Raw genomic sequence first — 13,156 nt, forward strand, 5'->3', positions numbered from 1 at the left:
AGATACGTCTTTCAACTTATGCTTTTACAAATTAAAATACAAACATTATTTCAGTGTCCAAAGGTAATTTTCTTAAATATTTGCTGTAAATATTAGCGAAATTTTAATTTCATTTTTTTTTTTCTATTTTAATTCCTTTCTTTACATTATATGGATGATGGAAATTCAAGTTTAGATATTGTTTAGTGAATGCTGGCTTTGGATATCCAGATAATAAACCCCCTGAGTTATCAGCACATCTAGGAACGATAATTTGCTATTATATTCCTTTTCCATTGTGAGTTGTATAGATGGACAGATTATCCACAATGAATTAAATTAAGCATTCTGTTCAAAACCTGCAGATTCCGGAGTTTGACAGGAAGGTTCCGGAGTTTGACAGGAAGGTTCCGGAGTTTGACAGGAAGGTTCCGGAGTTTGACAGGAAGGTTCCGGAGTTTGACAGGAAGGTTCCGGAGTTTGACAGGAAGGTTCCGGAGTTTGACAGGAAGGTTCCGGAGTTTGACAGGAAGGTTCCGGAGTTTGACAGGAAGGTTCCGGAGTTTGACAGGAAGGTTCCGGAGTTTGACAGGAAGGTTCCGGAGTTTGACAGGAAGGTTCCGGAGTTTGACAGGAAGGTTCCGGAGTTTGACAGGAAGGTTCCGGAGTTTGACAGGAAGGTTCCGGAGTTTGACAGGAAGGTTCCGGAGTTTGACAGGATATATCCAAAGAAGGTTTTAGGCTACTTGGACTGAAACGTTGTGCGAATAACACTAATTTCAATTTTTGATTTAACATTTTGTAAAATTTTAATTTTAAAATGCAAACGATGGTAATCATTAAACTTTAATGAAAATCATCTAACAATTGTGATAGAGAACTTTTTTTCTTTTTTTTTCCAGGTAGTGATGTGCCAACTGATGACCGGAGTTACTTAATTTTGATGTTGAATGGAATGAATGTGAGATCCACAAATGTGTTCTTCTATCCCAGACTTTTACCCCTGGTAAGTTTGGTTGAAACAAGTTTTTTAAACTACTAGGGTATAAAAAGATATGGATAGATAATATATATTAATAGTGATAAATAGTAAGAACACATTAAAAAAAAGTCTAAGGTTCCTAAAATTCATACTAGTATTAACTACAAGGCACAGTGGATAGATTACTTGATAAAATTTGGTCATAAATTACACTTTTTCTGGGGGTTTAAGGTTCAATCTCCAGTGCAGATGATACTAATAATACAATTGCAAATTACTTAGGAATCCTATCCTGTAAATTAAATAAAAGGTGCTGTTTGAAATTCCATGCAAATTCTCAAGTTAGACTGAAAGATTCTAGAGTTTGACAAAATACTCTTGAAGGTCACGGATTACATTGGTGGGAACGTTGTGAAAATAATACTAAAGACACTGTACTATTATTAACAGAAAGCCAAACTCCTGTGCAAGTCTCATAATAACTCTGCACTATACATGCTGGACATATTTTTATGTGGTGAAGATTCGTTCGCTATCTTACAGTGTGATAGTTTTGACACATTCAGCTTTACTCTGATTTTACAATTTATTTTTTCTGATGTCTGATGATTATAGCTAAATTCATCAAAACAACATGCCTTTCCAAAAGCCACCATTTTTTTTTTTTCTGCAACCTCTTTCACAAATGTGATTTTGCTAGTCTCAGTCTTTTCTATAAATACTATTATAGCATGTGTACTTTTTTTGTCTAATCTATTGCTTGCTTCCTTTGTTCAGCTTATTTGACTTGTTGGTTTAGTAATCTCCATCAATTTGCTGTTTTGAAAACTCATACTTCCCATTCCAGTAGCTTCTTTCCAAGAACTGTAAGCTTGTGGGTGGAACTCTCTTCCTGCTGACTGTTTTCCTTCTAATTATAGCTTTGGTCTTTTCAAGACTAAGGCCAATAGACATCTTTTGTCTTTGCAATAATCTTTTGTTCTTAGCTCCTTACATCAATGTGGTTTCACGCCTTGTCTGAAGCAATTTCTATTAAAAAGAATTCATTATACTATTTTAGACTAATGTGCCATATTTCTATGCTCAATTCAGGGGAAGGGGTAGTGTAGTATCTGTTCTGTTATGTGGCCATCTTTGCAGATATAACCTTGCATTCTTGTTAGCTTCTTACATCAAATGGCCGAATCTGCAACTCTGATCCTACCAGCATTAAGAGCCAACAGGTTTTGTATATCCTTTTTGTACATTGAGATGATCAATCACTTTAAGTTATTAAAGATACAAGTTTTAGAATGTGTGTTAAGTTTGTTTATATTTAAAAACATTTCGATTTTTTTTTTTTTTTTTTAACAGCATCATATCGATGAATCCATTTCTGATGAACTGTCCGATGATTATTTACCGAAAGCTGTCCGATGTTCTCAGGAAAGACTTGATGACCATGGGATTTACTTACTTGGTAAGTGTATTTATTTATTTATATATATATATATATATATATATATATATATATATATAATTTTGTCTCGGTGTATATATTTTTTCATGAAAGTTTTTCTGAAAGTTCATTTTTATTCATAAATTTATTTTTTTTTATAATCGTAAGAAATGGGATGATGAACTGAAATTTTGTATTTAAATAATATGAATGATAAAAAGGTTCTTGCCTATATTAAGAAAAAAAATCTGTAAAATCCATGATAAAATGAAACTATATTCCATAAATACATAAATTGATCAAGTACTTCTATTTTTAAACAAGAAAATCAAATTTTATGAGTAACGGAAGAGCAACTATCTTGTTTGCCATGCTTGAAAACACTCTAGAAGAGGAGAGAAGATAAGTTCAAATAATTCTAACTTGCGAGATTTATGTTGTACATTCTCGCTGAAAAATGATTCTCTTTATAAAAATAAAACTACTTTATAAATTTATACTTTAAGAACTACTATATCAATTTATATGATTTTTGGAATATGATATTTTCGTTTCATCATGGGTATGTACATCAAACAGGGTTTTTTTTCTATATCTAAAGAATTCTGGACAAAACCCCAAAGAAACACTAATTCTTACAAGAACGAATTATTCCTTGTAAATTGATTTTTCTCTTAAGGTGATTATTTAAGAATATCTACATATTGCCAGATTGCTATACTGGATTAAGTAAATTTTAGCAAAGTAAATTAGTTATTATTGCAAATAATATGATACAAAAATAACGAATGAAAATTCACTTATATTTTGAAATATATCATTTTAATTAAATAAATGCAGTAACTGTGTGCATATTCGTCCCCGATATGACATGATATGAAATTAAATGTTGTTAAAAAATAAATTTCTCTTAGCTAATATTTTTATTTTCTTCCAGAAAATGGCATCACGATGCATTTGTGGCTTGGTCACAACGTCAGCCCTGAATGGGTTCAGATGGTCTTTGGTGTTCAAAGTGCTGCACAAATTGATATTGACAAGGTATGGACATTGAGCAAGACCGCTTCACATTTGCAATTTAATTGGAATCAAGAAAGCAAGTTGTAAAACAAATTGCGTTACAGCTTTTTTTTCTGGAATGTTCTCTTGCTAATTGGCATTAAAATTACGTTTTACATAAGAAACGCCTACTCTCTTCTGACCTTGACTGATTTTCCTTTACTACTTGGTTTGGATCCACTGTTTATTAGTCTCTTCGTCTGCTTCTCTGCCTCTCGCTCTGTCTATCTTTCTGTCTGTTTGTGTGACTGTCTCTCTCTGCCTTTCTAACCCTCTGATTTAATTTTACAATTAAGAAAACACAATTACAAATTCGTCTTGTAAATGAAATTTTTACTATTTTTTTTATTAAAAAAAAAGTTAATGTTTTAAATAACCGAAAATGACAAATCTAAAAATGTCTAGTGTTAATATTTAAAATCCTGACTTTTGTCTTTCAGTGTAAGTTAATGGATTTGGATAATGCGTTGTCTCAAAGAATCCGAACTATTATGAAATTAGTTCAGAATGAACGCAGTAGACAAATGAAGGTAAATTAATGGTTTTATTTTCTTTGCTTTACCAAATTTTGGAATCATTCTCATCGTGATGTGTTACAATGTTTGTCGTATAATGGAGTATGATTCCGCACAGTCGGGCAATCCTATTTATAAACGATGCTGCTAGGAACTGACGAATCGAATTAATTCACGTTTTGCTACCAACCAATCAGAAACCAGAATTGCTCCATAAATATTAAACCTTTCTGTAGCAATTTCGTTTATATATATTTTTTTTTCCGTCTCGACATGGAAGAATCTTTTGCTCTGTGACTTCCAACTTGAGAACTGTCTACTGCAAACTAGTCAACTGCTGGGACTTGTGTAGAACAGCGAACCATCGGAAACTGTTCTGAAACTAAACATGGCTTACATTTCTCATCGTGATGTGAATTAATATTTTATGCTTTTGTTTTATTTTACCTTTTTGTTTTTATTTAAAATATTCGTCATTTCATTTGAAGTCATTGTTGAATTTCTGACGAGACTAGTAACATCAAAATGTTGATTAATCTGCATGCATATTTTTTTTTTTTCCAATTTCATTTATAATAGCTCTACATATCTTGAGCACTTTTGAAAGAAATATTAATTTGTAGTTAAATACATTTGAACTTGTATATATATATATATATCTACAGATTGGAATGATAAATTTGCTCTAAAGAAACCAACACTAGAATTTTATTTTAAAACTTTTATCGAAAAAAATCAATTTGGGTAACTTGATTTGGCAGTCATCATTAGCTAAATATTTTTTAAAATATTTCTCTTCATTTATTAAAAATTGTAGAAATTTAGTTAAAAAGTTTTCTATGCCTAAAAATAAAAATAATTGCCAGTTAAATATTTAATCAATTGAATCTCACTTTTTGTAATGTATTTAAGTGTACTGTTTTAGTTGATCAGACTGTGCAACCATGCACCCTCTGCTAGATATAAACCACTGACCCTATTTCGGTGGGTTTGTTTTTTTTTTCATCTTCTCTTCTGGGCTTGTCATTGTCTCTCAACTGCTGAGGAGACAAGCCCGGGTTCATAAATATTAAAAAAAAATAGTTCAAAAGAAAACAAACCTGATACATCTGTAGATATCAGTTTTATTCGTTCTATGACAAGGCCATGTTTGTTCGTTTGATCAATTCATTTCCCCATCTGCTCCGAATCACAACCTGCCTTCAAACTGGACACTGTCGCAAACTCAAGACTGTAAACCTCACTGCCACTCCTAAAACTGTCTGTAAACTGTAAATATGTCTATGTCCGTTCATTTACCCCAGTCAATGCCACACCTTGATTAACAATCCTATTTTTGAACGCCTTCTGTGTACCTTAGTGAACAACTTCCTCTTTTTTTTTTTTTTTTTTTTTTTTTTTTTTACATGGGCATAACCGCTTATCAAAGCCCAGAAACCACTCAAGGATAAGGGTTAAGAGTGTACAGTAGTCAATTGGACAATATAGTAATCACTAGTAATGGAAATTCGGTAAATTTAACAAGTGGAACGGCTCAAGAACTTGCTTATGTTGGACTTGAAGACAATCATATTGTAGTCAGCTGGAAAGCAGGAAAACGGAAGACAATTCCACAGGTGTGCAGTTCTAAGAAAGAAACTTTGTTCATGAAATCTACATTTAGGTTTAGGCACAGATAAAGAGTGGGGGGAAATTATTGATAGTGTTTTCAGCTAGACGAGTGTTTCTTGTGGAAGTTTGGCGAGGGGGGGGTACTATAGATTGAAGCTCAGTCGAACACTTCCTGTTCTTTTGTTCTGCTGATCAGCTTATTCTTTTTGTTAGTTTTTTTTTTATTCTAGATCTTGGTGGGAGGGAATAATAACATAATTTGATTTGGGAACAATTCATTTTGAAATAGGTCAAATTGGAATTGTTTACCTTAACGACCTCAGATTAATCACCATCTTTGCTGTTTGGACAATCGCATTTTATAAGTTTTTTTATGTGTGTGTGTGTTTTTTTTATGTGTGTGTGTGTGTTTTTTTATGTGTGTGTGTGTGTTTTTTTATGTGTGTGTGTGTTTTTTTTGTGTGTGTGTGTTTTTTTTATGTGTGTGTGTGTTTTTTTATGTGTGTGTGTGTTTTTTTTATGTGTGTGTGTGTTTTTTGTGTGTTTTTTTATGTGTGTGTGTTTTTTATGTGTTTTTTTATGTATGTGTGTTTTTTGTGTTTTTTTGTTTTGTGTGTTTTTGTGTGTTTTTTTATGTATGTGTGTTTTTTATGTGTTTTTTATGTATGTGTGTTTTTTTTTAGGTATGTGTGTTTTTTTTTAGGTATGTGTGTTTTTTTTTAGGTATGTGTGTTTTTTTTTTATGTATGTGTTTTTTTTTTATGTATGTGTGTGTTTTTTTTTTTATACATGTGTGTTTACATACAAACCTGAATTGCCTTAGATTATATAGGTTTCTTTTTTCTTTTCAGTTGATCATTGTTCGACAACGCGACAAACTTGAGCCTTGGTTCAACCATTTTCTCGTGGAAGATAAAGGATCAAATGGCTCGGCTTCCTATGTTGACTTTCTGTGCCACATCCACAAAGAAATTCGAAACCTTCTCAGTTAACATCTATAAGCATCGCTAATGGTGCACGCCTGGATCTTGATGACGACGACGATAATGTCAGTGGACAAACTCCATTGCACATTCTTTATGCATGCGTACAACATGTTGGGAAGAGGGGGTAATATATATATATATATGTATGGTGCTAGTCCAAAATTCAACCTAATTAAAACGAGAAATACAAAAATCTGTATGATATACGTACTCATCAAGGAACAAAAATGTCATCTTCTAAAAATCACATAAATTGATCAAATAGTGTTTTTGTTTTTTAACTAAGAAAACCAAATTTTATGATGAAGTGAGATGTTGTTTTGATCTACCATGTTTAATAAATAGGGGTGAGACAACTAGATTCGAACAAATGAGATTAAAATCAGCCTTAAAATGGCTACAATTATTAAAATCTCTAAAAATCTATTAAAAATTAAAAAAAAAGACAAACTACCTGATCAAGTTACATAATTTTCGGAATATGACATTTTCATCTTGTGGCAAGTATGTACATCATAAGATTTTTCTGTATTTTTGTTTTTTAATTATGTTGAATTCTGAATAAAAACCATCTATTATATATAATTTATAAAATCTCCATTATCTTGGAAATGAAATGCTGTAATAAATGTAATTTTCTTATATCATCAAAGACTATATTAAAAAAAAAAAAAAAAAGAAAAAAAGTTGACCGACTGAAATGATTGACCTACAGAAAAATTATCCCATTTACAAAATACATACCTCCCCCCCCCTCCTTTACTTGCATACACTCTTTCTATCTCTCAGTACATGTTCCTAAGAAAAAAAAAAAATTTAAAAATATAAAAGCTAGGTGATCTGTTTCGATAAATGATATTGACTTCAATTCTGGTAAGGAAAAAATATAATTTGCACATTTTGTACATTGCTTCTGTTTATTGACGAACAAGTGGTTTGACCTTGACGTTTTGGAAAGGTCACGTGTTTCAGCATTCGAATAAAACCCTCAACAAAAATTGAACGGAACTGATCGGTGGTGCCTGGAAAAAGAAAGAAAACGATGTTGGAAGATCTATTTTTTTTTTTTTTTTTTTTTTTTTTATTCTCTTTAATTTTAATTCTGGCAACTACTTTGAAGATGTCCGCAAATAAAGACAAGTACTCTATGATTTGTTGTATTGTCAATTAAAGTTATATATTTGTACATGTGTATGCAAACAACACTAACTCTATGCGGGTTAACCGACTTCCTCCAAAGGAAGAAGTTCTATGGGAGTATGAAATTCACAAGCACTGAAGCAGACCCCAGTCGCATGTATATCCCCATTAGGGGAGATGATGACGTTAGGTTTTTGCAACTCTTGCAGGGAGGTGTTGACATTCTCCTACATACAGCACCTGGAATTCTCAAATTGGTCACTCATTTGATACTGACCAGGCTCAATGCTGCTTAACTTCGGTGATCTAACAAGAACCAGTGTGTCAACGTGATTGTGCTGTATATAATATACGTACATGTGTATACCCATCTCCGGTTATTGTTCAAAAAATCTCCGTTCGTAATAGCATAGATTTATTTATGAAAATCCGAGTTGGTTCTTGTCAGGATTTCCTCCAATATTAAAAAAACAAAAAAATTCTGAATGATGTACATACCCATGATGGGATGAAAACATTGTATTCCAAAAATCACGTAAATTTTACAAAAGTTTTCTACTTTTACGTTGTGCAGATTTGCTACGATGTTAAAAAATTTCAAAGAAATAGATCACTTGTAAGATTTAGTCTGTACATTTCTTTTTCTTCAGATTTAAAAGGGAATATTTTAAAGTTTATTTTTTGTAAAAAAAAAATCTTTATATACTGACCTAAAAAGATATCTCTCTGCTGAAAGTTGTGACTAAACCCATTTTAGTTTATTTCAGTAATAGCGCAAGAAATATTTGATATTTTGTGTTGATGGGCCTAAAACTTCTGGGTGGTCAAATGCTGACCACTGACAAAGTTAATATGTAAGATCATCAGGCTCCAATTGAAATGAATGGCTCTTGTCTTGGGGTAGTACTATGTCTTGACAAGCTTCTGGAACTGACCTTCACTCCTGATCTGAAATGGAACACTTGCGTCAAATCAGTTGCCAAGATCGCTGGAAAAATGGTTACATCATTCTACCGCTCCAGTAGGTATCTTGCTGTCGATGCAATCCTCTATCTGTATAAGAGCCAGGTACGTCCTAAAATGTAGTACTGTTGCCACATCTGGGCAGGATTTTTCACATCTTCCAGCCTTTTGCCATATGTTACTGCAATGGTGTAATAGAAGAAACTACTTGCACAAGCGGCAGTGCATCTGTTTGGCATGTCAGGTGCAGGGAATCACGGAAAGAAAAAATACAAAACTTGCGTTTATCGCTGGATCTATTTATCGATCCCCCCCCCCCCGGCATCAATTTGCATATGAGAAGAATAGCTGCTTTAAGAGGGATGAATTGGGGAAGAACAAAATTATTGAGTGTTTGACAATTGAGAGAAAACATCAAAAGCTGAGATTTGTCAGTAAATTATAGAGTTAGGAGTTCCGTCAGTTTTTCTGTCTGGATTGTAATCTAGACAGAAAAACTGATGGAACTCCTAACTCCTTGTAAGTGGGGAAACAAATAGATTTACATCTGGTATAAGAAATGCTTACCTAGCCAAGGATAAACCCTGCCACAGTCTGATACAAGGTCTTATTTGTTGAGTTCCTGACCCTTGTGTCATTCTCAGAATGAGGTATGGTTTGGTTTGGTTTGGTTCAATTCCTCTCTTTGAGCTTTATTTTTGGTTGCCAGAAATGCTAGAGAATCTCAACCACTTTTTTTTTTTTTTTTTTTTTTTTTTTTTAACCTAACAAGATGGTTACCTGAGAGAACAAGTGTTCCTCACCTTTTGGCCTTGTGCCACAACTTACTCCAGTAGGAAGAAAAAGTGAATATTACTTGGCACAAGAGAAAAACCTGTTGCAGTTTGGCACTCAAATCCCACTTGCTCAGTTCAGTCTTAAGCATAAACATACGCTAAGTTGCATGTTTGTTGGTGCATACAAATGGCAGATATTGGCCAAAGGAAAGGGTGGGAGCACAAAATTGAATATATCCATATAAGTGTTCAATAAAATAAGTACATTTAACAGGAAATTTCACTTAGACCAACCTATTAGAGAAAAGTAATGTCCAAGATGATCTTTAGATAAGCCTCTTTGAATGAACACCGTGTAGCCGTTATATCTAGTGGATATCTTGAATAGTCAATTTCTGGGTGGTCGAATGCTGACCATTGACAAAGTTAATATCTAAGATTTTCAGTCCAGATGAAGGAATTCAAGGAAATAGGAAGAAAAGTTTGTCAGAGCCGGGCCTTTTGGTAGGAGTCGAGGGCAGTCAGTTTGGATTTTCAAGGTCTTTTCAATGTGCCTCTCTGAGAAAGATGAATCCTTGGGGCTCTTAGTTAAAGGATAGTATTGATTGAACTTGTGGTTTGGTTTGGTCAGGCAAAAATATAATTTTATAAGTCTGCTATTTGACTTAAGAAAACGAGTAGCATTTTAACATCTAAGGAAAAATAAGCCTTTGTTGTTTTTTGTTTGGATGGAGAATTTCTTCATTACAAAACTGACTGAATCGAATCATGACTGAACTGGTACAGTAAGTGACACGATCACAGCCTGTGCAATGAACACACACGACAATGTTCATAGGAAGACATTCTCTCAGATTTTGGCAGGAAGGATTGATATATTGCCAGTCAATTCCATCGGAGAATGTCGATGGATCTAATCACAACTATTTTCATACTTTTCTAGAATGTCCTCTCGAGGCAGCTGACACCCACCTTTTCCATTCTTGTTAAACTGTCTTCATCTAGCCAGTGAGGATTGAGGACATGTGTTGCATGGAAAGAAATGCTCTGAGTATGAAATGATGGATGTGCAATGTGAGTCTTAAAGACTGACGGAGATCTAATGAACTTGGACGAAGATTAATGCTACATAATAAAGCTGCAAGTTTGCTGCACACTAGTGGATGGCTAATAGCCTTTCCCTCTCTGGCTGTCAGAAACCTGGTTGATGATAATTGCCTCTGGTTCGTTGTCAGCACAGATTCTAGAATGTGTACCATTGTGATCAGCCAGTCAACTGTACACTCTTTTGTGTACAAAGTGTTAGCAGATTTCCTAGACAATAACATTATCCAAAGGGTTCTATGTTTACATCACTAGCGATTAAGTTAGCTAGTGTGGATTTTGACAAGGGTCACACTGGGTGCATTTCATAATAACCCAGATCTACAAAACAAAATTATTCCCACTTTGAATCAAGGATGGCTGACATGTAAGGTCAAAGCCAAATGACAGATAAAACAAAGGATGTCACGTTTGTGGAACCAAAAGAAAACAAAGATTTCCAAATCAGTCTAAAGAAGCGCATACCAGACACACCAGCAATAATGTTGTAAATTCCAAAATGTTATTTTGATATCTCTATTCATATGTTCCTATTTCATTTGGTTAAAAGAATGTTAGTCAATTCTCTCCAAAATAAAACCTTTAAGAAAACTCTTGTATTTTTTTTCTGCATAAAAGAGAAGCTATGATAAAAGACCCGTGTATAATTATTTTATTGACAACATTACACAGACATCGCTGGCTCCGTCAATCCTCAAACCAGTTGGCTTTGACAAAGGATGACAAACGATCTGATGGTGATTCGCTTTATAAATGGTAAGTCACTTATATGGGATGCGATTTGTGTTAATATTTTTGTGTCTTCATCAGTGATAGAATCGGCAACAAACTTTGGAAATGCAGCAACGTCAGCAGAGAATCGCAAACAATCAATGATGGTCTTTTTGACAGATTTGTTTCAACCTATTGGCATGGAAATGAGTGGAACGGTAGGCCCCGCTACGATAATATCAACATCCCCGCCACCCTCACTGTTGGGAAGAAAAAATAAAGGTATTGGAACTGAGGTTCGTAGAAAGACAATGGAGAGGAAGTTGTTCAGAGGCACAAAAATAAAAACTGAAATAGGATTATTAATAAAAGGTGTGGCAGTAACTGAGACAAAACATGAGACATAGAGGTTGATATATTTAGTTTATAGGCAATTTTATGAGTGGTAGTGTGTTTTACGACAAGGACAGTTTACAAACTTTTATTTATTTAGAGGGCAGAAATCAGAGGCCCACAGTATTAATGCTGGAGTCCCTCAGGGGTCCATACTGGGCCCAACTCTCTTCCTGATCTACATCAATGATCTTCCAAAACACATACTAAAATCTTTGGTTGACATCTATGCTGATGACACGACAATCTATGGCAACACATCAAAGGCCGTAAATGATGTTCTCTCTCCTCTGATCTTGAGCGTGTGGTACAGTGGGGGAAGAGGTGGCTGGTTACCTTTAATGCATCTAAGACCAAGCTCCTATCTCTACATCATAAACGCTCTGATCCCCATCTGGGATCAATTGAAATGGATGGCTCTCGTCTAGGGGAGGCCCCATGTTTTGATAAGCTTCTGGGTTTGACCTTTACTCCTGATCTTAAATGGAACACATACATCAAGTCTGTGGCGAAGGTCGCTGGGAAAATGGTGGGATCCTTCTACCGCTCCAGAAGATATCTCACTAATTATGCAATTCTCTATCTATATAAAAGCCAAGTACATCCAAGGATGGAGTACTGCTGCCGTATCTGGGCAGGAGCTGCTAAAAACAGCCTATCCTGCTTTGACAGAGTACAAAATAGACTTCGTGGCTTAGTGGGGGATGCCCTTTTCTCTTCCCTGCAACCTCTTTCCCACAAGAGACGTAGCGAGCCTATCTTTGTTCTATCGTTATTTCCATGGCAAGTGCTCGTCTGAGCTCCATTCTCTGGTCCCCCCCTCGTCAATCTTTTTCAAAAAAACACCCGACTAGCTGAAACCACCGTCAAAAATTTTCCCCACTCCTTATCTGTGCCTAAATCAAAACGTAGATTCCATGAACAAAGCTTCTTTCTTAGAACTGCACGCCTGTGGAACTCTGTTCCGCTTGCCTGTTTCCCTCCCGACTTCAACCTGGATGTCTTCAAGTCCAACACAAACAAATTTATGATGAACCGCTTCCTTAAGTAATGACACTTTATCAATTCTCCAATACTATTACTACACTATCCCATTGATTACTGTACACACAATAACCCTTATCCCCAAGTGGCCCTTGGGCCTTGATAAGTGGTGAGACCTCCATATAAAAATTTTTTTTTTAAATTGCAGACTTATCCTCATCTTCATAGTTGTTTCATGACGTTTTGGCCAACTATTCCTCTGGCCTTAGTTAAGAATAGTTAGCCGAAACGTCATGAAACAACAACTATAAAGATGAGAAGTCTGAAAACAAACATACAAATTACTCATTTCAAAGGATTCTAATAATAAAATAGTTTACAAACTGTCTAGAGTTTGTGACAATTGGTGGCTCGATGGTGCTCAGAGAGAAATTGGAGTCTAAGCCAGGTAAGTATAGATTGGGTCGGGAAGAAAATTGTTGGTGACTGACGTGGCCAGGCAGCTAGCAACAAAC

The 13,156-nt window shown here is 34.6% G+C and overlaps 1 protein-coding gene across 3 annotated transcripts in view; it reads left to right on the top strand.

Moving 5' to 3' along the window:
- The window catches only part of LOC145268731 (protein transport protein Sec24C-like), a 107,413-nt gene extending 99,692 nt beyond the window's left edge, over positions 1–7,721 (top strand). For all 3 annotated transcript variants that reach the window (XM_080124302.1, XM_080124304.1, XM_080124303.1), the window contains 5 exons: positions 882–985; positions 2,315–2,420; positions 3,337–3,440; positions 3,899–3,988; positions 6,436–7,721. In XM_080124302.1, the coding sequence (XP_079980428.1) occupies positions 882–985; positions 2,315–2,420; positions 3,337–3,440; positions 3,899–3,988; positions 6,436–6,576 (545 nt within the window). In that variant the 3' untranslated portion in view covers positions 6,577–7,721. The remainder of the gene's footprint in view (positions 1–881; positions 986–2,314; positions 2,421–3,336; positions 3,441–3,898; positions 3,989–6,435) is intronic.
- Positions 7,722–13,156: the final 5,435 nt, after the last annotated feature.

The sequence above is a fragment of the Euprymna scolopes genome, chromosome 44, assembly GCF_053919585.1.
Source record: "Euprymna scolopes isolate OS-2025 chromosome 44, ASM5391958v1, whole genome shotgun sequence".
NCBI lineage: Eukaryota > Metazoa > Mollusca > Cephalopoda > Sepiida > Sepiolidae > Euprymna > Euprymna scolopes.